General features: G+C 41.6%; 1 protein-coding gene across 1 annotated transcript in view; it reads left to right on the top strand.

Annotated features, from left to right (window-relative positions):
* The window catches only part of LOC117483124 (FERM and PDZ domain-containing protein 1), a 55,621-nt gene extending 34,730 nt beyond the window's left edge, over nucleotides 1–20,891 (top strand). Inside the window, exons 7-16 of the mRNA XM_034131301.1 lie at nucleotides 638–742; nucleotides 3,726–3,821; nucleotides 6,024–6,149; nucleotides 7,426–7,545; nucleotides 8,404–8,540; nucleotides 8,891–9,110; nucleotides 9,744–9,926; nucleotides 10,720–10,864; nucleotides 11,184–12,524; nucleotides 14,928–20,891. Coding sequence (XP_033987192.1) covers nucleotides 638–742; nucleotides 3,726–3,821; nucleotides 6,024–6,149; nucleotides 7,426–7,545; nucleotides 8,404–8,540; nucleotides 8,891–9,110; nucleotides 9,744–9,926; nucleotides 10,720–10,864; nucleotides 11,184–12,524; nucleotides 14,928–18,370 — 5,916 coding nt within the window. The 3' untranslated portion in view covers nucleotides 18,371–20,891. The remainder of the gene's footprint in view (nucleotides 1–637; nucleotides 743–3,725; nucleotides 3,822–6,023; nucleotides 6,150–7,425; nucleotides 7,546–8,403; nucleotides 8,541–8,890; nucleotides 9,111–9,743; nucleotides 9,927–10,719; nucleotides 10,865–11,183; nucleotides 12,525–14,927) is intronic.
* Nucleotides 20,892–25,611: the final 4,720 nt, after the last annotated feature.

The raw sequence follows: 25,611 nt of genomic DNA, 5'->3' as shown, positions 1-25,611 counted from the left end.
AGGAGGTCTTGCATATTTGTTTGATGTGGGCCTCAAAGTTCAGGTGAGGATCCATTTGAACCCCCAGATTGGTAACAGTTGATGAGAGTGGAATGTTCTGACTGGAGAAGGTGATGCTGGTGATGGCGGATGAACGGACCTGATGTGGAGTGCCAACTAGAATGGCTTCAGTCTTGCAATGGAACGATATTCCATGCCGGCTGATGACACGACCAAGGGGGGACATGTATATGGTGAAAAGGGTGGGGCCGAGGACTGATCCTTGGGGGACACCGCAGGTCACAGAGTGTGTTTTTGATTTTGCCGCTCCCAAGGTGACGTGCTCAGTCCTCCCGGTGAGATAAGAGGTGAACCAGTTTAGGGCAGAGTCAGAGAGTCCAATTGTAGAGCGAAGACGATGGAGTAGAATGTCATGGTCGACGGTATCAAATGCTGCAGTTAGATCTAGTAGGATGAGGAGAGATGGAGATCCGGTGTCAGCTGTCATCAGCAGGTCGTTGGTCACCCTGACTAAGGCAGTTTCTGTACTGTGGCCCTGGCGGAAACCAGACTGGAATTTTTCAAAGACTTTATTCAGTTTTAGATGTTCCTGGATCTGAAAGGCAATTACTTTCTTATTGATGTGCTTCCCCCCCAGGGCCCCAAGTCATCGTTCATCACACCAGAGAAGAGGGCCAAGCTCCGGTCCAACCCTGTGAAGGTCCACTTTGCTGAGGAGGTGGAGGTCAACGGGCACTCTCAGGTGAGAACATAAGAAGCAATTATTCTGAACCCTGACAGTGTCGTCTTATAATTTCTCTGTTGGTTTTCCTAGAGACAGATCATGTTTTTACATTTAGTAACAATGTGAAACCATACAGTGTATTTTATGTTACTTGGGACAGTAATGAATTCATTCAAAGTTTTGTACAAAAGTATTAGCATATCAAATCCACCCAATAAACACACTTCACAGCAATACATTTTTGGTGCCCCACCAGGTCCATCATTAAAGTAAATTCACATGTGCATCTGGATATATTACCCCATAATGCCACTTAATGATGGACCTTTACTTTTAAACCTTTGAAAAGAGTCACTTGTACCTTTTTGCAGTGTTGCATGCCTTATGATGCAGCGCTCACATTCAAAAGTGGCTGGCATCTCCCTTAAGAATAAGGTGAGAAGTTCAGTCATCCGGGACTGGGAGGGACTCGGAGTTGAACCGCTGCCCCATAGCGTAGAAAGGAGCCAGTTGGGGAGGTTCAGGCAGTCAGGATTCCACCTAGCCGGTCCCTTAGGGAGGGGTTCAAGGACCATTCAGCTGGGAGGAGACCCAGGGGCTGAATAAGCACTAAAAGAGGGTTGGATGGAATTTACATATAATCATAGTCATTTAAAATGTATATTTTGCAAGATGAGTTCAGCCAAAGGACTGTTCTATTTGAGTTTTCAGAAACCTTATTTCATTTAAATTTCACAATTGAGTTTTCTTTACAACTCATTTTCTTTCTCTTATCTTGTGATATATCCCGGGACCCCAAGGGAAGCCTGAAATTCAAGCTTGCAATCATGGATTTACAAAGAAGGAAATACTCTACATATTTGTTAGACCAAACCAAACAAAATAAACATAATTTATATTTGTTTGAAATAAAACTCCTTAGGGCAACTACATCCTGAAAAAGGAACATTTTTGATTCAACAGACTTTAAAATGCAATTTTAGAAAGTAATGCCAGTTGTACGTTTCTAAAATGACGAGGAATAATTTTTTTCAATATTGTATTATTATCCCATATTTCACAGTATGACGTCTTTCTCTCATAAGCCTCTAGTGGGTGAGAGTTCCCGAAATTAGCTGTACGAGGAAAACCACAGAGGCTGGAGTGCCCATTACTAATCACAGAGAAAACACGGATCGATATCTCCCTCATCCTCCTAATGTCTGTGATTACACGACAATAAGCACCAGATTAGGGAAAGAGCAAGACAGAGAAGATCATTAACAGAGGAAACTGGAGAAATGGAATATGGGAGGGGCTGTCTAACATTTGAGAGCTCTCCATTTGAACTTCAAAACATTCAGACATTAATGTTGCATTACATCACCGTGTCTGTGCAGAACACACTTTCTAAAATGATAAGACACGGGGATGATGACTCACCACAGGGCGGACAGAAGCAGGCCAGCTGATGAGAGGAAGCGCTCTGTGAGAGGAGCTGAGAATGAGACCAGACTAATCCCTCTCCTTCAGCTCTTTCATTTTGATCATTTAAAATAAAAAACGTTTGAGCTGTTAAAGCAAAAGTGCTCTTTCAAATGTCTTAAATTAATTTAGAATAAACTGGAAACACAAGGCATTAGGTGCAATTCTATCCATCTGTCTTCATCTGCATTTTCGATTGAGATGCTTTTATGCTTGGCTGAGGTGGGAAGGTTGGCGTATGAATTAAAGCAAAATGTGACAATGTGCAATGGAAATAGGCTAAGCAAATAAACCATGACGTACAGACAGCATGTGACTCAAACACCCCCAGAATCTTCACTGAAGTGACTAAAAATAGCGGCCCACAAAATCTGCATACACAGATGCAGTCCTCACAAGATCTCTTTTCCAACTGCACTAAGCCTTCTGTTAAGCAGATAGGCATGTTGTATTTTATAGATGCCTTTATTAATAATACAATGGTAAATATTTAGCCTTTTTTGAATGATACAATAAGTAGGGCTTAAAGGCAATATTGGACGGTTAAAAAGAACGCAAACCCTTTTAAAATGTGATTGTATTCTGCCTTAATATCTTATTAATAATAATACACAGCTTTTTATATTGTATTACACATTTGATATATTGTAGTACACTGTGCACATTTTAGCTTTGAATTCTTATTTCTATATAAATATCTTAATTATATATATTTGTATTCCTTTATATGACATTTTTCTGTAATTTTCTATGTTTATATAAATATGATTATTTGTAAGTGTATATACTTTTATTGCACAGTCTTATTTTTTATTTATTTCTCTCTTTATTTAAATTTTTTATTTGATTACAAAATGTAGCAGCCGTCACGAAACCCAATACCCCCCCCTGGGATAAATAAAGTGTCCTGATTGATTCTGATTCTGATACAGATTGATGGGGGGGGTGACATTCAGCAAACAGCCGGAGGTTGAGTTGTGTATATATTATTCCAACCATAATGTTGATTAAGTTCTTTAATTGTTTTAGTACAGAATTAAATTCAAGATTGTACTCATTATTTTTCAAAGCACTTCCTGGCCTGCACTTCAGACTGTATCTCTGGAAGCTGTTAAGAGTATTTTTTTGTTACTCAAAATTTGACCTGCAGGATCAGTATTTTATGTATGCATAGTATCTAAAGGCCGTTGTAACCTTATTCTATTTAAGTAAATGTGTCTAGTTTGAATGCAGGTTTTGTCATGTAACATGTATATCTATATTTCACTTCTTCCTTTGTAGTCTGTGATCCTTATACAGTAGGTGCTACATTCATCATTCTTAAATATTATATACAATACAAAGACAGCGGGGTCAAAAAAGCCACCCCATAAATCTAGGTCTCAAACAGAGAGGCATAAACTGCTATCCTTTTCTCGACTCTATCTCATATCCATTTTATCCTCTTGAACCAGGAAGTTTTATGATGCTCACATTTTCATCTGCCCTGTCCCTGACCCCACCCTGACCCCACCCTGACCCCCTGTCTTCTTCACAGGGCAACTCGCTGCTCTTCCTGCCCAACGTTCTGAAGGTGTATCTGGAGAACGGGCAGACCAAGGCCTTTAAATTCGACCCCAGCACCACAGTCAAGGTACCACACCATGATACAGCCCATCATGTCATTTATTACTCACACTGGATACCTAACAGCTGTAGGGTTAGGGTTCAGAGATGAAGCTGAGGTTCACAATGCGCTTATGTAATGGAATAATATTCTCAAGTCAGAAACTGAAGCCAGTTCTCTTGCTGTGATGTAGTGTCAGGGCTACATTTAGATTTATTTTCTTCTTCTGGCACGAGGCAGCTAGTTGTTCCAAAGTGCAGGACTAAACCCTTTGGTGAGTCAGCGTTTAGCTCTAATGCTGCAACAAGCTTCCTGAGGATCTGAGAGCTGCAGGAAGTTTTGAATGTAAACATAATACTTGCCTGTTAAGAGTTGTGGAATGTAACTTAGTACATTTACTTTAATACTATATTTAAGGAAACAGTTGATGTACTTCTACTTGACTCGAGTACATTGACATTATGCTGCCTTATACTTTAGCACGACTAAAGCTACATTTTGGAGGAACATTTTGGACATCTTATTATAGCTTTACTTACAGATGTAGATGATTAATACTGCATATAAATCAACTAATTCATTATGTTTAATTATTAAATATATACAACTTATTCTGAAATGGGACCTATTGCATAATGAGTACTTTTAATTTTGGTACTTTGATGCTAATACTTTTATACTTTGAATTGAGTAAGATTTTGAATGCACTACTGGTAACAGAGTATTTTTACACTGTAGTATTGCTACATTTACTTAAGTGAATATCTGAGTACTTCTTAATTATCTGCCTATTAGGGCTGCTGTGTTTGGAAAAATGACTAAATGCAAATATTGTGACTAATATTGCAATTGCGAAATAATTCAGATTTTTCTAATTATCATGAAAACATGATGTGTTTCTGTACCAAATAAAGATGTTTTATTAAGTCAGTAATATAGTATGTGTATGTGGGAACATCTTTGCAGCAGCACAATCCTTAATTCAATATCATATGTACACATGTTTGTCCTGTAACAAATATTGTAGAAGAAATTCCATTTTAAAACGAAAAGTGACTTTATTAATGTAATGTAGTTTGTATCTTGTGCTGTTTTACAACTGCAAATGTTATTCAACGTTTTTATATAAATGCTCTTATAATTGTTAGTGTCTGCTGTGCTTTGATCGAGTTTGTCAAATTCTTGTTTTGGTACATTTTTGTGGTTTTCACAGTTTCACAGTGTTCTTGTTGTTTTTTTGCTTGTCAGTCATCTTTAAAGCACTTTTAACTGAACTAACCTGAATGAAAGATGCTATACAAACAATTTATTTATTTATTATAATTCTAAATGCATAACTGAATAGGTATTAGGCGCGTTCACACCGGAGTACTTTTACCCGTACTTTTCCCGTTTAGTTCCGATAGTGCCTGGAATTTTGCGTTCACACCAAAAAGAGTACTTAGTTCCAAGAACTAAACCCCCATCTTTAGTGCCTGCTAGAGAGGTGGGACTATCCTGGGGAGAAAAAAGTACCAATTTCGATTGGCTGGGCAAATTGCAAACCACGCCCCGTAAAACTCTGAAAAGTTTTGTGAAGCCGCCATTGTATTTGCTGGCATTAGCATTATTAGCATTAGCATTAGCCCTGCGCACCAATGGAGAGAGAATAACTTATGGCAACACAAAAAAAAACATGGGAGCGGTGGAGATGAGGAGGTGTCGGCGTTCTGGCGATTTACTCAGAAGGCTTCAGTAGAAGCTGCTGGGAGTCCCAGCAGCTTCTACTGAAGCCTTCCAACTCCGGGGACTTCCGGCCGGGGACTTCGGGTGGCAGTATACACCGTGAAGCTGTTTGCGGCCTGCCAGTAAACCCAAAGCAGAAGAAGAAGAAGTGACGTCAGCGGCTTCATTTGCGTAATCTTCCCTCAGGGAATTATTCCAGTGTGAACGCGATCTGTACTTAGTTCCATAGGGGTACTAAGTGCTGGGCACTAAGTACGGCAAAGTACTTGGTGTGAAAGCGGCTATTGGATGTTGTTTATAATAAAATGTTAAAGCTCAAAAGAAAGAAATTATTCACTATCAGATTTCATCTGCATTAGATATAATGTACTTTCCTTTGATTTGCCTACTACTCAGATTTCCACTCGCTTCATTGAGAATGCAAACCTCCGCTCAGCTCAGCAATTATGTTTTCTGAACTCTCAAAGTATTGTCTCTCAAGTCTCAATGTTCTCTATGCGGCAGGACATTGTGATGACACTGAAGGAAAAGCTTTCTCTAAGCCGCATTGAACACTTCTCCCTGGTGCTGGAGCAGCAGCACAGCATCACCAAACTACTGCTGCTGCATGATGAGGAGAGGATACAGCAGGTATAAACACACACACACACACACACACACTAACACACACACATACACCAATAACCACTGTTTTACAAGTCTCCGTATATGTACATCTAAATCTAATTAGCTGTTGGGCCTACTGGGGACGTGCACAGGCCCAGGGGCCCAAACATGGGAGGCCCTAGGGAATGTGTTGTAGCTAACCATATGATAGCTATATCATTCCCAGGATATTTCTGTGATTTATTCATAATACTTACATTTATTTACACCATTTTGTATCCAATATTTTTGATATAATCGTCATCAGTTTCACAGCACAAACACCCACTCTCAAGCTTTTGGGCTTACAATATCCATCTGCTTAAGTATTCAGATCTCCAAAATTATGAAACCCCTCGAAAGCATAAGGAACATTTAACAGTATCAACTTTCTTTTGTACAGATTAATATTGTTATTACTGGCTGCTACTTTCCTACCCAAGACTGTATCAGCATGGTTGTGAATAACACTGTACACTATCTGCTTTTACAATTGAATAATGTAAATATTGGCTGCTAGTTCTCAACTTGTTCACTAAATGTATAATGCTGTTACTTATATGTATACCTTGGATGTGTACTTACTTGATGTGTATTTTAGTAACATGTGCTTCTTTATTTGTTACGTTAGTTTACTGTTTGCCTTTCATTTGCACTACCCTCTTTGCTGTAATTACTAAAACGCCCTGCTGTGGGAAAAATAAAGGATTCTGATTTTTGATATGTGGGGCAGAATACTGTTGATTTTTATAGTCCACTGAATCTGTGACTGCTGCATGTGTGTTTCAGGAGTGTTGTTGTAAACAGAGAAATTGAGGCGACAGGCACATTTATGGGAATACCTACATTATAGAGCACTGAAAAGTTGAGTAACCCCCATAGCACCTTCAAAAGAAAGTATCTGGATCCAAAGTGACAGTGGCTTCCCTGGCCTTCATCTACAACATTTCACTCAAAGAGACACATAACAGCCAAGACTACAAACAACAGCAAAAAGATACAAAGAGACTCACCCACTATGAAAATGTGCAATATTACCAAATATAAACACAAATCTACAAAAAGGGACAAAACAACTACAGTCAAAAAGACTACAAAAGACCAAAACAGTTATAACGACAACAAAAGAGCACAGACACCTATTGTCTCATCAGTCATTTGTAAGTCGGTTTCATATATGACAGTACTTAAGCTTTCACCTGCATTTAGAGAAATACATTTGAAGCATTGTGTGTATGTGTGTGTGTGTGTTCATGTTCAGGTGGTCCAGAAGAAAGAGGCCCATGACTACAGATGTCTGTTCCGTGTTTGTTTCTTGCCGAAAAGCCTCCACACGCTGCTGCAGGAAGATCCCGCTGCCTTTGAGTACCTCTACCTGCAGGTACCTCAACTTCTGACCTACTTCAAAACCCCAGGCTGCAGCTGTTAACTCCTTACATCATACATCTGTGAAGAATGTGTAGATACTTCATTATACCCTCGTTCACTAGCACGCCTCAACAATATGTTGGTTAAAGACAGTTTGAATTCAAGGTGAAGGGTGAAGAAGGGTGAAGAAGGGGGAAGAAGGGTGAAGAAGGGTGAAGAAGGGTGAAGAAGGGGGAAGAAGGGTGAAGAAGGGTGAAGAAGGGGGAAGAAGGGTGAAGAAGGGTGAAGAAGGGTGAGGGATGTCGTCTGGCAGGCTGGTCTGGAGGATGAAATGAAGTCCAGACGGAGGGAGACTCAGGGTGTGGGTTCAGTCTCAGGAGGGTTTCTGTCAGATCTGAATACAAACGTAGGGTTATGGATAAAAATGTTGAAGAGTGGGTCGTAAAATCCGAGACAAACAAGGCCAGATGTGTTGACAGGATATAAGTAGCTCAGCAGGTGTTTAGGGTGTAGTTGAAGCGCTAAGTTGAATTATTAAATGAAAACTGAGTCCCCCACCTAACTTACCCCACGGTTCGGCTGTAACGTTGTAACACCTCCGAACAGTCTGGTTTCTGCTGGAGCTGACACATCTCACCATAATGTAAATCAGCAGACTGAAAGGTCATATTTAAAATGTGCAGTTTTTGTATCCAGACTCACGACCTTTATTCCTGCTTTGTTCCCACAGTAAGGTCTTTTTATACTAAGTTACATCCCCTCAGTGATGGATATTTTTGCTGCCAATAACACAAACCAGTGAGATCTTTTCTTAAATGAGATGTCTGTTGTTCTCATCTTTTGTACCGTTGTGAACTGTTTTGTGTGTCAGGGTGTGAACGATGTGCTGCAGGAGCGCTTTGCAATAGAGATGCGGTGTAACACGGCCCTGCGACTCGCCGCTCTGCACATCCAGGAGAGGCTGGCGAGCTGTGGACACTCACAGAAGACCAACTTGAAGATGATCACGTGAGACAAACACACATTTTAACTATACTTATGTCGACTATAAAACTATAATAAAACAGGATTGTACTGCTTGTAGGGACTGTAGAGCAAAGTGTGGTTCCATGCCTTTTAGAGGGACAATAATAAATATTTATTGGAGATGTTTTATTGAGCAGCGCCCCGTCTAACAGTCAAACACTAACACAAGTTGTATAGTACAACTGCAGTCTTGTAGCACACTTTGAGCTTCAGAAATACATTTCAAGATTTAAAATGTATGCTTTCCAAGGGTTTCCATTCACACATCCTAGCTCTCTCACAGTCTTGAACACGACAACAGACCTCATTGTGTTTGTCTGTGTTTGCTCTAGGAAGACGTGGGGCATAGAGAACTTTGTGTCATCCACCCTGTTGAGAAACATGCGAGAGAAAGACCTGAAGAAAGCCATCACTTACCATATGAAGAAGAGCCAATCACAGAACGACCCCAAGCAGAAGGGCCTGTCAGTGGATCAGACTCGCATCAACTACCTGGAGGAGCTGTGTGAGCTCAAGTCATTCGGAGGGAAATCCTTCAGTGCCACCATGATGGTAGGTGTTCAACATTTTACTAATGGTGTCAATTCATAAAATAAATTCAAGTTATTTAGTATTTTGGAAGGAGATAAAACAAACGTGTGGTGTTGGAAATGCATGACAAACAGCAAAGAGAAATCAGTGGGTTTTATACTTTATTAAAGTCTGACAATGTTCTGACAGTTAGCTAAAGCATCGACAAAGCAGCTGACTCAGAGAGGCGCTGTGATTGCCTTCCGTATAATGTGAGCTAGGTATATTATCTCTGCTGCTATCATAATGCGAGCACTATCATTCATTTATTAGATGTGCCGTTACTTACTGATGTCCAGTGTCTCCAGTCAGCACAATACGAAATTTGTAATTTCTCCGCTGACTTTGTCTTCTCACTGCCCTGCAAGTCTTGGTAAACATCCACGCTGCAATTACATGAGGGCATTGGGGTCAAACTTAGTCATGTGATTATGTATGTCATTATTTTTCTCATGCGTTAAGCTTTGCAAATTAGTCGCAACTGTTAACGTCTTAACACTGACAGCCATATTTTTTATTTATTTTGGTTGAAAAAAAATGTCAAACCAATCTCATCTACAATTGTCCTCCTTCTTTCTGTTCAACCACCCTTCCCCTGCTCCCCCCTCACTCCAGCTTCAGGACAGGGAGTCAATGGTGACCTTGTTGGTGGGGGCGCGCTACGGGGTGAGTCAGGTGGTCAACCACAAACTGAGCATTCTGTCCACCCTCACAGAGTTCACCTGCATCACACGCATCGAGCTGCTGCCTGAATCCGACAAGGTCAGCCTGGTCAAAATATACCTGCAGGACATCAAGGTAAGAGCAATTACATTTCCTCTCCTGTGTTTGTGATTGAAATCATGATAAGTTCTTTCTTTTTCATCTGTGAATACAGCTCAATATTTTCTTGGGTGGGTGAGTCTTGTCATGTCAGGATCATATCATGTTGTTGTAATACTCGTTTTGGACACAAGGGCTGAAGTGCCTGTCTTGTTTTAATTAAGATTAAAAGCATTTATATTTTCTTCCAGGTGAGTTGAAATACCTCCATGCGCTCTAATACCCTAGCAAAATCTTTTGTTCACAGCTTCCTTAGTCGTAAACAGAATCAGACTTAGAAAATAGATCACCAGATGTTTTTATTGTCACTTGCATATTGGGGTTTCCATGTAAAGTACTGTAAACCTTGTCAAAAAGCACCTTAGCTGAATCTGAATCAGCTTAACAAGCACTGGTTGGGTTATCTTAGGTTGCATAATAATTAGCATGATTTGTTCAGCCTATGTTTAAGCAGTTTGATGCACCTGCAGTTTGATCTCTCGAATTAAACTGCCTCTTTAATGGCTTATAAAAACAGTGAATTAGCTCTCAACTGTTCTTGTGTTTATGACTGTGATGTATTACTTACAAATATGACCTGTTCACATTATTTTCCATACTACCTCATGTCAATTATTTGCAGACTTCAGCATGAGAAGGAGTGCCTTTTCATCAATATTTTGACCCTTTTGGATACAAATAGAACGCTAAGTGTTTTTCCACTGCTGAAATTGTCTTCCCTTCCCCCTCTTCCCATCTCATATCATCTCTTCTGCTTTCTCATTCAAAGCCCATCACATTACTATTGGAGTCAGCGGCCGCCAAAGATATGTCCTGCCTAATAGCAGGGTACTGTCGAGTGTTTGTTGACCCCAACCTGAACATCTTCCCCTGGATACATGTGTCCAAGAAGCACCGAGTGTCTGCTGAGGAAGGTACACATTTACAGTGATGGTCAGCCATAACATGAATGAATCAGTATGTTTCAAAAAATGTAACTAGCAGGGCTCTCAAAGAACAAAGATCTCTGCCAAGGCCGTTTCTATAAGTGAAAAACAGTGAGTTGCTATCCGCCCATTGATTCGGATTCATCCCAAATTTGTATGAGTTCTTTGTTGGCCCATGCTTCACCCTTCCACCAAGTTTCATTCAATCTGGTGTGTAGTTTTTTCTGTAATCGTGCTCACAAACAAACAAACCAACCAGAATATAATAATAACCGTTGCATGTTTTAATGTCGGTGTATGTACACAGGTTACGTGTCACGGTGTGGCAGTGACTCGGACACCTCCTCAGACTTGGGCATGGACGCGCTGATCACCAAGGCGTCACATGACGATAGGCCACGCCCTCGCATCAGATCCTCATCAGACCCAGACGGGAGAAAAAGAAAAGACAGAAACAGAAGGAGAAACAAAGACAGCAAAGAAAAGGGGGATAAAGCATGGGAGGAGAATACGAAGCAAAAGGAAGAAAAGGATGCTGACACGGAAAAGGACAAGTCTCCAGAGAGTAAAAACAGAGAGAGTAAGAATGAAGAGACACAGAACAAAGAGGAGACGGAAAAGCTGCAGGAGGGTCAGCAAACAAAGATCGAGATAAGGGACAAATATTCTGGGGAACTACGGGAGAACGCGGGACAAGAAAGTCGATGTGACGAAGACGTTCATGCGGCAGAGGAGCATCCTTCGGTGTCAGAAGCATCTGATTCTCTGAACACAGACTCTCGTGTCATCACCAGCCCCTCCAGCGACTCCCTCGACGCTTTGGAGGAAGACGACCTAGTTTCATGTTCTTCCTCGTTCACTGTCCTCCCCAACGCTCCCTCACTAACACTCAATAGCCACTTTCCCCTTCAGCTCCACCATTACTCCCACAATCAGGTTCACCCTCATCTCCTCGCCCCTCCACCAGCTCACGCCCATCCCCTCATCCACCTCACAGCTGACGACAGACGACAAGGAGGAGGCCTCTGGAGGTCCGACGACGGAGCCGATCCCCAACTCCTCTCCTCCGTCCCCCCCTCTTCGAGCCTTCACTGCATCCAAAAATGTCCCAGCAACCCCTGCTCCGACGACAGCTCCCTGTGTTTCGCCGAGCTCTCCCGCCTGGTGGACTTCCTGCCGAGCCCTCCAGAGGCCAGCGACGACGATGAAGAGGCAGAAGAGGAGTTAAGGAGGAGGAAGAGGAGGAAGGGGAAGATGTTGAAAGAAACAGGAGAGTGTGTGAGAGGTGAAAGTGGAAGCATAAGCGTGGAGGGCAGTCTCAGAGAACACCCACTAACCTCCTCCCCATCCTCCTCCAACCTGGAGTTTGTCTTCAACTTCGACCAAAGTGACGCTCGCTGCTACTACAAACTCTGCTCCAACATCACCCCCGACAGCGCCCGCAGCCTTCCCTGCCCCCCGGATCATAACGAGGGAGGAGATTGGGTGAAGGTGAAGGCAGATCCGGCTGAGGCGGTTTACCTGGAGCCCATCCCCATCCTTCAGCCACCACCGGGGTTTGGAGACAGCAGCTCTGACGAGGAGTTCTTCGACGCCAGAGATCGCTTCACCTCGCCTGTGGACCCAGCCTTAGACGCCATGCCAAGAGGTGATTTACTTTGTATTATAGGGCTTCTAAGGCTCTGTAGAGTGCTGGAAACACAGGCTGGGAATGCTGCCTTTACTGCCATCTGGTGGTTGAAGTAGTACTGAAGTTTTACTGCACTATAGTGACTGTATTATAGAGTAATGTAAGTGAATTCCCTGGAAAGCAGGCACACCTACTCTATCAGTGACTTGGAAATGGTCTACTGTCTAGAGTGTAAAGACAGTGACATTTACTCAACATGAAGTACTAAAACTAGATTGTTTGGTACTTTGACTTGAGTATTTACATTATCTGCTACTTTCTACTTTTACTCCAATACATTTTAGAGAGAAATACTTATTACTCAACTGCAATTATCTAACATCTTTAATATCATGTTATTTTATAGGTAAAGATTTCACAAACAATATTTAAAAAATGTTTTATCTGATTATTTAATTTAGATTAAACTATCCAACTGTACAAAAGGCTACACCTCACATTAAAATGCTGCATATTAGATTTAGCCTCATTAATTAATATTAATCATATATAATAATATAAACACTTGCTATATATATATATACTGTATATTGCAAAATACTTTTGTAATTTAAAGGGGACCTATCATGCAAAATGCACTTTTGTACGTCTTTTACACATGAATATGTGTCCCCGGTGTTCCAGGGAACTCACCAAGTGTCAGAAAACACAACCCTCTCTATTTTCCTCCATACCCAAATCTCTAAAAAAGGGGCTGCAACGGATCTGATCAAAACTGATCCAGATTTGAACACTGTCCTAACGTCAGGACGGTGGCGCTACGGCTATTGGGCCAACTCTACCAATCAGGAGGAGACAGCCACGGCCATTGCCGTTCGAAAGCGCTGGAGACGCTGTAGTACATATGCCAGGCCAGTAGATGGTGCTGTTCTCACTGAATCTGCCCTTGCAGAGCAGAGCAAAAGTGCAAATTGAGCGAAATGAGGCATGGCTAAAATGCATGATCTGTTTGGTATTTTGAAGAAAAAAAAAGTATAAATATGCCTTATATAGGTATGGTCCTACACTATATTATTAAAATATAGCATGATAGGTCCACTTTAAGTAAGAATTTGAATGCTTTCGTATTAGCAGAGTATTTGTCCCCTTTGGTATTGCTACTTTCACTAGATACTAGATTTGGAGTAAGTGTTTTTTTATACCACTCCATTTATTTGACAGATTCAAATACATATTGAAATTGTGCAATTGGCAGATAAGCAGCTAAGAAACTTCAGAATAATATATTAATACTAATCACAAAATTCCCTCAAAGAATTACTTTTAACTTCGGTCCTAAGGTCAGAATCTGGGATTGTTATACAAATGGGACTGTAGACTCTACAGACTCACAGGTGACTCTTAGGATGAGTTACAATGCAAGTTAAAGATTAATCCAAAGATTTTTCTCTCGCTTGTGACCCTTAAAAAAGCTGTGTCATGATATAAAGTACCTCTGAATTGTTTGCAGTTTCACCACAGAGAGATTAACCCTCTAAACGTTGCAGGTGTTTTATTGAAATAATTGTTCAGGGCCCACAAAGGTGGAGTTATATTTCTCAAAAAAAAGACTTCAAAGTGCAAAATATATTACAAAGTTGTGCGACTACCCACACATTACCTTAGGGCAGCTTATGTGGCAAAGTCTCTAAATCAGTCGATTCTGCCTTTAAAGCTTAATAGCTAGAGTGTTATAATAATTGAAGGATTTTTATAATCTCCTCTTTTCTCTGGATCTTGGCAGTAAATCAGACAGAAGCTGTAAAAGTGAGGGAGACGAAACAAATGGAAAAGTTGTGTCTCCCAACCCCAGTGGAAACGATATCCTTATCAAAGATTCATTACACTGTCAATGCTAATATTGCAATATCATTTTGTAAAAACAATGTATCCTTGAATCTTTTTATTGCAAATGTGTGTTTATGTTTACAAATGAATTACAATCCAATAATGTGTGTAGGGATGATCATTTCAATATTGTAATTCAATATTATCTTTGACTTTTTTATCGTCACCTAAAATGGATATTTACGTAAACACACAAGGTAATACATTTTGGCATTAGTCATTTTATTTATGTTTTATGAGCTCCCTACAGCTTATGTTAGCAAGTTAAACCTGCTCTTATTTGTTGTTCACAATTAATTTGCTATATGATTGTATATAATTACATAAAAAAGTACTTTTCTGTCCAAAACACAGTTGATATTTGTTATCAAGTTATTTTGAATGAAAATATAGCATGTCTTTTTCTTGTTTCTATGTATCGTACACAGACCACACGAGGAATTAGTTTGTGTTGAAAACATAAAAAGCTCACTTTTATATACACTCTGTCGTATTATGCTCTATTTGGCTGAGCATTTTGTTACTATCTTGCAGATATTCGCTCAGAGATGAAACTGGACTTCCACAGCACACTCAGCCTGAGTGACATCAGTGTCTCGGTGGCAGACGCAGACAGAGAAGAAGAAAAAGAAGAAGACAGAAAAGACGTAGAGGAGGAAGGAGGAGGCATAGAAACATTGTTCCAGCTCAGAAAAAGATCTCGGAAGCGACGTTCCTTCGTGGAAACTGATTTCACCTCTACGGTGTCATTTCCGGAGCCAGATCCAGAAAAGCCAGACCAAGTTTTCAACAGGCTTCGTAACAGCATGTTGGCAGATTCTAATGATGCAGAGATGCTGAGTTTAGATCCTGAACCTTCAGAACAAACGCAGAACCCCTGTCCTACTGTCTCCTCTTTGAATCACTCCGAAGGGGAACCGGCTCAGCTCGAGTCCAAACCCATCCTGTCCAAACCCCGCTTGCATGGATGTAGCTCTCCTTGTGGTGTGGGGTCTCATGAGCAAAGTAGAGACCCCTCGAGAAGCAGGAAACAGGAAATGGAGATGGAACCCGATGCAATGGAATCGAAATCGGTCACAGATTTGGTGAAGGCAGCGTCTCCTACGATAACTATTGTCCGCTGCCGGATGGATCCAGACGAGAAGGAGGAAAGGAAAGAAAAGGTGGAGATGGATAAGGAGAAAGACGAGGAAGAGGAAACATCAGGTGTGTCAGGGAATGGGCCGTTCATTAATCATATGTTTTTGCCAGAATACACTAAGGAGGGAGGTAAGGGGGAAGAAGAGAAGACGGAGGGGGTGGAAGGGTACTTAGCGAGTTCAGATAGATCACTTATAGAAGCTCAGAAGCAACCGGAGGCCAACACGCTGCCTACATGTTTGAAAGATGTTAATACAAAGAGTAGTAATGGCCTTTTTGGAGCACATGTGATTGCCGTAGAGGAACATCTACTTAAAGGTGTGTGTGAAAATTCAAACCCTCACTCATACTCACCACCACCCCCTCCACCCACAACCCCTCTACCAGTTCTTCCCAAATCACAGAGTGACTGTTTTGTTAGTGGAAAAGGCAGCATTAAAAACACGGGGTCCTCAACCAAAATGTCTTTATCTAATTCTGAGATGTCACTGGGCAAACAAGGTCCCACTGAAAAAGCACAACTATATTTAGACGTCACCACCCGTGTTAATGAGGAAGACACCATCGGTGTTAGCACTCCTACCGACAGCACCAATTCAGACAATGTTTTTGATGATGATGAAGTGGGTAACTCCTTACATTCTGGTTCAAGTAAGAACAATGATTTGGCTATAGCTACAAAGCATACCATCAGTGCAAATGTGGTTAGTGCAGGTAAAGGTGAGTCTCAAATTCCTATCATGTCTCCTACCAACACTGAAGCTCACTCAATAATGAAATCAGGAAGTTCTGATTATACTCGAGCCATAAACTCTATCACTGCAAAGCTTGGAGCTGCAACAAGTGCCACATCTCCTACATTTAATGCAGGTGCCAGATTGCAAAGTGAGGCTTTGTATGAAAGTGTTTTAGGTTTGAATCAAATAGTAGACAAACCCAGTGACTGCTCTATTCCAAGTCCTGAAACTAAAGATAGTTTGGCTAGTCCTAGCTTGGCGAAAGCTGATACAGCCACAATCCACAATCTCTCCAAAGCGCCTCCTTCTCCACCTCACTTCCTCTTCCAGACCTGTTCTCCAAGCTTTATGGGTCGCTTATCTTCCTCCACACTAAGAAGGAAGATTCAAAATTTGCCCCTTTATCTATCACGCTCCCAGGAATCCCTCCACCAAGCTGGGGTGGGGGATGTAGCTCAGAGTCCTGCTAAGGATAACAGTAGCGAAGGGATAACCATCAAAGTTACGGACGTTGACGAGGTCACACAAACCATAGACTTCGATAGGGGCACTGCAGAATCAGTGGAGTCGGATGATTCAGATACAACAGTTACAGGATCCGATGTGGAAGGGGAATATTATTTCAACACACATTCAGAAAATAGTTTATCTCCGGTGTCAGAGATGAAAGAAGTAGGCTCTCCGTTGCCTGTTCAGGCTGAGCCAAAACCCCAACACCAAAATCAACTTCGGTACCATAAACCTAACAAGAACACACCGGGACCAATAACAGAGCCTCCAGTCTCCATAGTAAACAGCCTCCAGAAAGACACTTCAGGCCTAAAGATGGACACTCCTGGCCCTATAAAACATTCTCCAGAATCAAAGATAAAGGTCACAAGTCCAGGTGAGGACATTCAAGGTTATAAAATGAACATAAATGATCTGTCGTGTTCCATACCCTCTCCAATAGTGGTGACCACACAGAATCTAAACGGGCCAGGTCTCCCATTTCATAATCAGTCCCAGATAGTAGGACAGACCAGTGGCGACAGACCTTTGATGGGTCTTTGTAGAGCTCCAGTGCAGACTTCCGACTCACCAAAAACACTTTCTTCCGTCTGCAAGGTCTTTACCATCTGTGAGGATCCGTCCAAGACAAAGGGCCCAGTCGAGGTGGGATCTGCACAAGCCTTGAAGACTCAGTTTGGCTGCAATTCTTTGCAAGAGTCGGTATGTGAGTCGGTTGTGGAAGGGTTGCAAGTGCCGCTGGATGCTTGTGGTTGTCCAACGTTGCCCTACACAAACTGCTTCGGCAGCGGGGACAGCTTTGACGAGGAGCTGACGGTCTACGAGTTCTCCTGCCGCACTCAGAGCAGCGGCGTGACGCAGACTTCAGGAGCAGGTCTTCCTCTCATCACCTCCCCACCTGTTCCCTCCTTTCTCTCCACCTCTTCCACCTTCTCTCCGTCCTTCCCGCGCTCCATCCATTTCTCCACCTCTACCTCTGAGCTCAGCCCTCTCCTCTCACCGTTGTCTGACGCCTCAGACAATTTCCAGTCTCAAACGCACAAGGACACCATCAGTCAGCTAGGCCAGCAGCGCTACCCAGAACCCCCAACAGGATTCCAGATACTTCGCGTGGACGTGGATCAGCTCCTTACGATTCTGGAAAGCAGCGGTGCTGACCGATCTATGGCAAACCATGGAGGTCGCCACCCTAGAGACACCTGTCCGGCCCACTTTACAGAGAACAAGAGGGTGCTGCAGATAGAGGCACGGCGGCTGATGTCAGGCTGCCAGGAGGTGGTGGGTATCGGACAGAGCCCAGAAGAGATGCTCCTTTCCCTGGCCAACAGTTTCCGGACCCTGGTTGAGTTGGCAGGTATATGCCTCTGGTTCTCTGGTTGTGAAAGGTGCGACCGGAGGAACGCAGAGGCGGTCGCAGGTCTGGCTGACGTGGCTCGTTCGTTCAGAGACTTCTGTCTGGCCGCAGAGCGAGCCAGCAGCAAGCGCAGCTGCCAGGATCTGAGCACCAAGCTGCTAGCCAAACAGTGCACCGCGCTCACTGCCTCGGTTTTCTGCCTCACTCAGCTGTTCCGCACCCTCACTGCACTATGAGTGGTGCACAACCTTGGAAGTCTTCTGAAATGAACTTCGAGCTACCTGTGGGGGGTAACCTCAGGTACATGAGGTCACCAGTGAGTCCACAGCTGCTGAGTGGCCCCAGACAGACAGGTTTAGGGCGGGCACTGTGAGTTCAGGTGGCCTCAGTGAGCTACATGTGGTTGCTGACTGTCCTGTGCACAAACTGTGCAAACGAACTAGACCATCAACCAGACTGTAGGTTGGTGCAAGAAGCAAAAAGCAGAACCTGCTCACATTCCAGTATTGATTAAAACTGATGTACTTGAATGTATTCTATGCTATCGATTATGTTTATTTATTCATTTATTTATTTATTTATTTCATGAGTTACTACAGTGAGCAAACAAGGAATGTAAAGACAAGGAAGGAAACTGGAAATGTTTACAGGCATATCTTTAGATAGATGTGAAGTGGGCCTTTCACACACAGTGAATCAGTATTTCATTCCATTCATACACAGGCCTTTTGTATGACTGACCATGATAAGATAAGAAACACTGCAGTTTACTGACCCTTACAGTATATATCTTTACATTCTCCCGGCTGTCAATGAGGACTCTGAATGTTACTGTTTACAAAACCAAAAAGTGAGAAATGTTTTGATTTTTAAATCCCACAAATCAAGCCTGAAGCTGTGTTTGCCATTTTATAAATCTAGTAGCAGAATGCTGATGTATGCAATTATGAGACTTTATGAAGCAACAGTTTGGATGAGATACAGTCCTTTGCACATGCAGTGTTTCGTCATTTTGTATTTAGTATGATGAATGGAAGTGTAATACATTTGCTAGATTTCTGTTATTTATTTGTCAACACACTTTCTCCACCTCTGTTTGAAACACTGAACCGTACAGTGCGTGGTGATGTGGCTGTCAACCACCAGTGTTTTCCATACACTTGTTTCTTTTTTTTCATTCTATTGGAGACTTACTTTGGCCGACACGGGCAAATAACAAACATTACAATGGCTCAAAACAGTTCCATTAGCAGAAATGCGCTGCAGTTACAAAAACGATGCAAATAAAAAAAACATCTTCACCAACTTGACAACAAGCTGCATAAACGAAACGCTGCAAATACAAAACGCAGCAAATTCAAATAAAAGGTGCTCAAAACGGAAGCGGGGGACAGTAAAAAGTGATGCACACAGCTGGGATCAGAGAGCTTGTTGACATTCGGGGATTATAAAGTTGGCCACCTGTCACTGGAAACTAACCGAAAATTGAAATGGCTTATTTGAACAATGTGATCACATGATTCCTTCTGATAATATTGCAAACTGCCGTAAGCTGGCTAGCTTACCACGTCATTTCAAATATACTGACAAAACACTTACATAACTCGGTCAACAGTGGCAGTTTGCCAACTTTGAATCCCTAACGTCAACAAATGCTCCGGTCCCAGCTGTGTGTGTCACTTTTGATTGTCGCCGTTCCCTATGTGTTTTGAGCCTCTTGCAGCTTTTTGTTTATGCTGTGAATGTTTTGTCAAGTTGGTGAAGATGTTTCTTCATTTGTTTTGGCACATTTGTGTTTTTATATTTGCATCGTTTTTTAAACTTCGCCCCCTTTCTCCTGTTGAAGCTGTTTGTGCCGTTGTAGCGTGTTTGCCCGTGTTGGCAACCATAGAGACTTGGTAGAACTTCCCAGTAGATACTTAGGGTTCGTTACATAGTTTTATGATCATTTTAAAAATCTTAAGTTCCAAGCTAATGACAAGCTTTTTAATCGCATTAAACCTCTCTCTGAGCTCTAGGGACAGTCAGAAAGGACAATGTCCCTTACACTAAGTGCATTATTATTACAGATTTCCCAGTATAACTAATAGTGTAAAACCAGTGACTAAATATGGGCACAGAAAGCCCAAGCAGTGCAGGATTACAGTGTGTAGCATTGACTATTCATCATCTCAATAACGCATTGAGTGGGAGGCTCTAATAGAACCTCTATCAAACTGACCCAATCGTTGGTTGACAGCCAGTCATTGGATTTCCTTGAACCCAACACATTGGTCACAAAATCATGTACAACACTGTAAAGCTTATTGTGGATAGGCTGTGGAATTAAAGCATTTTCACTTGGAATGTTTCTTAAAATAAAAAGGGATGACGCACACTGGACCTGCATGTTCACTGGAGAAATTAAAGTTATCAGAAATCATTTCACCAATGCAGCGAAGGGAACACAATTGATTGCAAACAGTGTTTCTATATATTTATAATGGCAACTGAAACACTATTCATGAACCTGTCATGTTTTGTTCCCTGTGGTGGCGACAGAATATAGTGTCCCCTATTTTATTCCCAGTTATGATCTCAGTGAGAAAATTGCCCAAAAAACAAATTATGGAAAAACGTTTTTTATCTGTGCTCACGAAGCATGCTGTTATAAGCCATAAAATGCATTGTTGTTTCATCAGGGATTTTATCTGTGAATGACTGAATACTGTCGTCTGCTCCTGCTTTGTAATGCTCAACTACCACTATTAAACAATGTCAAGATTTCCTGTATGATTCCGTTATTGCTCACACATTTAAAATATATATACTTTCTCCTAGTATGCGGCATACATTACTGGCAACGCTGAACTTGAGCCAGTTAAACTTGGTTGGTGCAAATGTGGGGTTAGGGGTCATGTTTAACCATTTATACATCAATAACACAATATTTTGCATATTATGGATTTTGCTATAACTATAGGATAGGCACCACAATTTAAATCTTCTGTACAGCAAGAATGTTTCTGGGAAAAAAGACAATGTTTATTACACCTTGATGGTATAATTTAAGAATAAGTAAGTATTCAAAATATTCTCAACACTTGAAAGCCTACTTTCTCAAATGCTACAAAGAAAATAAAACGGGCCTTATAACGTAATTTCACATCACAAAGAAAGTGTAAATAAAAAATAATGCGTAAATAAATTAAATAGGATTAAATCAATTACTGTAGTGTCGCAAGTAGTTATAACATACACTGCAGCATCTTAAATATATCGCCATGTTGATTCTAAATAAGGCTAACATATCAATTTGTTTATTTAAATACGTACATTTTTTATTACATTTTTTAAATAAAATGCGTGCGTGCGTGCGTACGTGTGAGAGTGTATGGATCTCCTGTTCGTTTAAATCAGATGGGCTTTAAAAACTGGACTTCAACTCCACTATGATTATCAAATCTGTTAGCTGGTCTCGTTACAGCATCTTTGATGCTCTCTTGTTGTTAACCCAGGTTAGTTGACCCTGTTAGTTGACAATTATTTGTCTAAAGTGTTCATTAATGTGCATTGTCCCTATTCAAATAAACGATTAAATGAAATGAAATGTTTCCTGTGCCTGCATTCATCCTGCCCTCCTGGATCACTCTCTGGACTAAATATTTCCCCTGTGGACTCACACTACCTGTCTTCCTCTGCTCAAATCCTCTGGCTCTCATACTTATTACTCTTTCCCTATCCATTCATTTCACTGAGCCAGGACTGGCCGATCAGAGGCGGGGCTTAAGGGAAACTCAAGTGCGCATGCTTCATGGTCACAAGGCAAAAGATGATTGGGGCCCCGCCTCCAACGCTGCATCCAGTTTTCTTTAAACATCCATGTCCTCCTCCCAAAGCATTTCCTTGTGGTATTATTGTGAATGCCGCTGACAGTCCAAACAGAGACGTTAACATATTTTCTATCGATGACAAATAACTGATGATTGTCACAGTGTGAGAGGAATACAGAGTTGGCAGTCTTGATTTAAACTGTACATGGGAATCTACTTATCAGTAAAATACCTTCATATAGGTACAACTCAAGCTCTATCCACTTCCTTTGTGGGCTGTAAATAGGCCTTCACTTTCCCAAGGACCAGACCGAATTGTCAGACAAATAGGGAACACTTTGTAATGATGAGTTATAGCAAAAAAGAGTTGTCTTTTACCACTTCTAAAAAGTTTTTGGTAGCGGTCTGTCATCCACTTGTGATCCCCTCATATCTCAGCTAGTGTTTTCTCTCTGCCTCACAATGAGCTTTCTGTTCTTGTCCTGTCCAAACATTTGCTTAGCAGTGTGTTGGGTGTTTTAAACTTCCCTTATTTATCTACCTGTTTCATGCACACATGGGAGCGGTAATCTGAATCGTGTTGCTGTGATTCTTCAGAGGGGGCAGGGGGTTCTGGTTCAACATCCTCATTAACACTTATGGCGCGTTTCCACTACAGCGCGGAGCACGGTTTAAGAGGGCTGTGACGTCAGCGGCCCGTCTTTGGTTGCGTTTCCACTTGGCCTAGTACCGGCCGGCGGGTCCTAATTCACAGTTTTTCTGGCCTCATAAAATCGCGGGTCTAGGGCCAGAGACAACGAGGCTGAGTCGGGCTGAGTATGCTAAACTAGAGAGAGCATCGCTGGCAAGGGGGCTACAACTACAACAAGATGGACATATTTGACCGTGATTTAATTGTAATACACGTTTCAAAATGATGCCGAAGTAACAACATACTGATACCGGTTAGTAAAAACCATGAATGAATGCTTTGTCAAGTCTGCAGACAGACGGCAGGCGGAAAACCTTTTAAAATGCGTGTTTTTCTAAATGGAGATTGGCTAAGCTAACGCAGTATATGCTCCGACCGTCCACACTCACAACAACGGCCTATACAGACATAAATAAAGCAGCGACTGTATTCACCATGACACAGGCAGTCTGTGGTTTGTACTTGTTTAACTTTTGTCTAGTTTCTGAACATATATGAGGAGCTGTGAGCTCTGAGTGCTAACAGCTAACGGCTGTGTTGTTTTTCTGGGGTCCTCTGAAGATCACGTCACGGCTCCGCCTACACTGCGTTACTATAGATACTGCCCCAGTTCCTAAACTGTAATGGAAATGCGCCATAAAGTGAGCCAGTCCTAACGAGGCCCAGCCATACCGAGCGGGGCCGAGCGAGGCCGTGTAGTGGAAACGCGCCATTAGCCTCTCCTACCTGCTGTCAAACAGAGCCACCAGGTCAGTCCCAATCTTGGAGTCTTTTAGGCTCACGTTGATTCCTCTGCTTTTCACTGATAAATTGATATGTTACATTGTAACATTTATTCTTTAGTATTCCACATGTTTTTAACATAACATGTCTTTCTGAAGTATCTTAATATCTTCTTGTCTGCTGTGTGAGGTAGGTCAACCCAGTCTCACATCAAAACGTGTAATAACTACGTTGGTCCACAACTTGGGACGTAGTATTTCTACAAAAACACCTCTGAAATTGTAGGATCCCTACGTTTTTTTTCACCATTCATTTCCAATGGCTGGCGTCTATGTCACGTGATCTTCAACTTTCTCTCCGCAGAAATAAAAAAACATGGCCGACCTTGGTTTTATTCTCGGTAGAAAATGCCTATTTTAAGGTTAGTTTGGCCATTAAAATGCGTTTTGATGTCATTTGATGCGAGAAATATGAGTTGTTATTTCAGATTATGTGTGCAGTGGATGTACATGATCTTTAGTTTGCTAGTTATTACGAAGAATACTTCAGGAAATTGTGTAAATACAACGTTTTCATTGTTACCAAGGTGGTTGCTAGGGACGCTGCTATCGATATTATGTCTGTTATGTTGTGTAACTGTTTAATGGTGTTATCTTTATTGCTACCCCCTTCCCCCGTCAATTTATAGTGTCTACAGCGCAAACGTATTAGTTTAACAAAATCCGCATCTAAAATTGTGGCATAGATACATTATTTTCCCCTGTGCAATTCTCCAACCCAGTCTCACATCTCACATCTCACATCGTCATAAACACCGGAAACAGACGTATGCAAGATCCTCAGCTCGGTGATTGGACGGTTTAGCCGCAATGCACTTTGGGAAATGGTGTTTATGCGATGTGAAATCCGAAAACAGGAAGAACTGCCGCCAAAACTGAAAACGTGACGTGGATCATAAATATATCAGCAGTTAAACAACATCTTAGATTTATTTTCACACAATACGTCTCCTTGCAGTATCAACACTAATTCGGCTGACTTTTATATTTGATCCAATTGGTAGATAGGCTGTATTTACACCATAACGGTGCACAGCTGATAGAAAGGGACACCTACTGGTTAAAGCACGTTATTGAATTTTATTATTTGTATTATTAGATATTAATAGGATAAACCTCTTCTTTCTGTTTAGGTAATAGTGTGTGATAAAATATTCTATCTATTTGTATTGCAATACTATAGTATTGCAATGATCTACTTTGGCATGTAGCTTTTATTTTTCAGCTGCTAGGAAAGTATCTTTAAAAAGGAGATAATCTATACTCATTTTCAGCTTCATATTAGTGTCTCTACTGTGACATGTCTCCATGCTTTAATGTTCAAAAAGCTCTTTATTTTTCTCATACTGCCTGTGCTGCAGCACCTCTTTTCACCCTCTGTCTGAAATCAGAGCCCAGTCTGCTCTGATTGGTTAGCTGGTCGGCTCTGCTGTGATTGGTGAAAAAAAGATGTCCCACCCCTCAGCCTATCATGTACAATGTGTTGGAGTGCTTGCCAACAGAAGTGCGAGTGTTACGTAGTGATGTCACTGTGTGGGAGAGAAACACTACTTTTGGACTTTAGCCTTTGCTGACCATTTACATGCACAAAAGCCTATATAACACACTACAGGAAAGGGAAAACTCTAAAAGCATGATAGGGCCTCTTCAAAATCGGTGGCAGTCTCAGCAACCTACAGCAAGTCATGTTTTGGCTTTTAGTTTGCTGGTTTTGGGGATGTTTCACACTGAATGCATTGGCTAGATAGATCAGTGCGTGACAGGTAAGGTGTTGACTTTTGTATACTTCCCTGTTGGTATGTTTTAAAGTGACTTATAGTGAAAACCACCCTTGAATGATGGGATAGTAGACTAAAAGCTTTAGGAATCCAAACTATAACATATAATAAGTACCCTGTATCAAGATTGATGCAAAACAAGTTAAATTTGACCTTTTTAGAGAGATTTAGAAGAAAACACTTCTGGGGTCATTTGGGTGGATTTTCCATATCTCTGGAACCCATCGGTCGATTTTGATGATTAACATCTCTTTTTAACCGTTAGAGCTACTGTAGGGATGCTCCTATCGCCAATTTTGGGGCCGATCACCGATCGCCGGAATCAGTATCGGCCAATACCGATCGCCGATCCGATCGAGTGGGCGGGGCCTTTGGGGATCTTCCATTTAAAGTGATGTTTAAAACTCAGTTAAT

The sequence above is a fragment of the Trematomus bernacchii genome, unplaced genomic scaffold (assembly GCF_902827165.1).
Source record: "Trematomus bernacchii unplaced genomic scaffold, fTreBer1.1, whole genome shotgun sequence".
Classification (NCBI taxonomy): domain Eukaryota; kingdom Metazoa; phylum Chordata; class Actinopteri; order Perciformes; family Nototheniidae; genus Trematomus; species Trematomus bernacchii.
The sequence above is the reverse complement of the archived record's forward strand: the minus strand, read 5'-3'. Positions and strand labels throughout refer to the sequence as shown.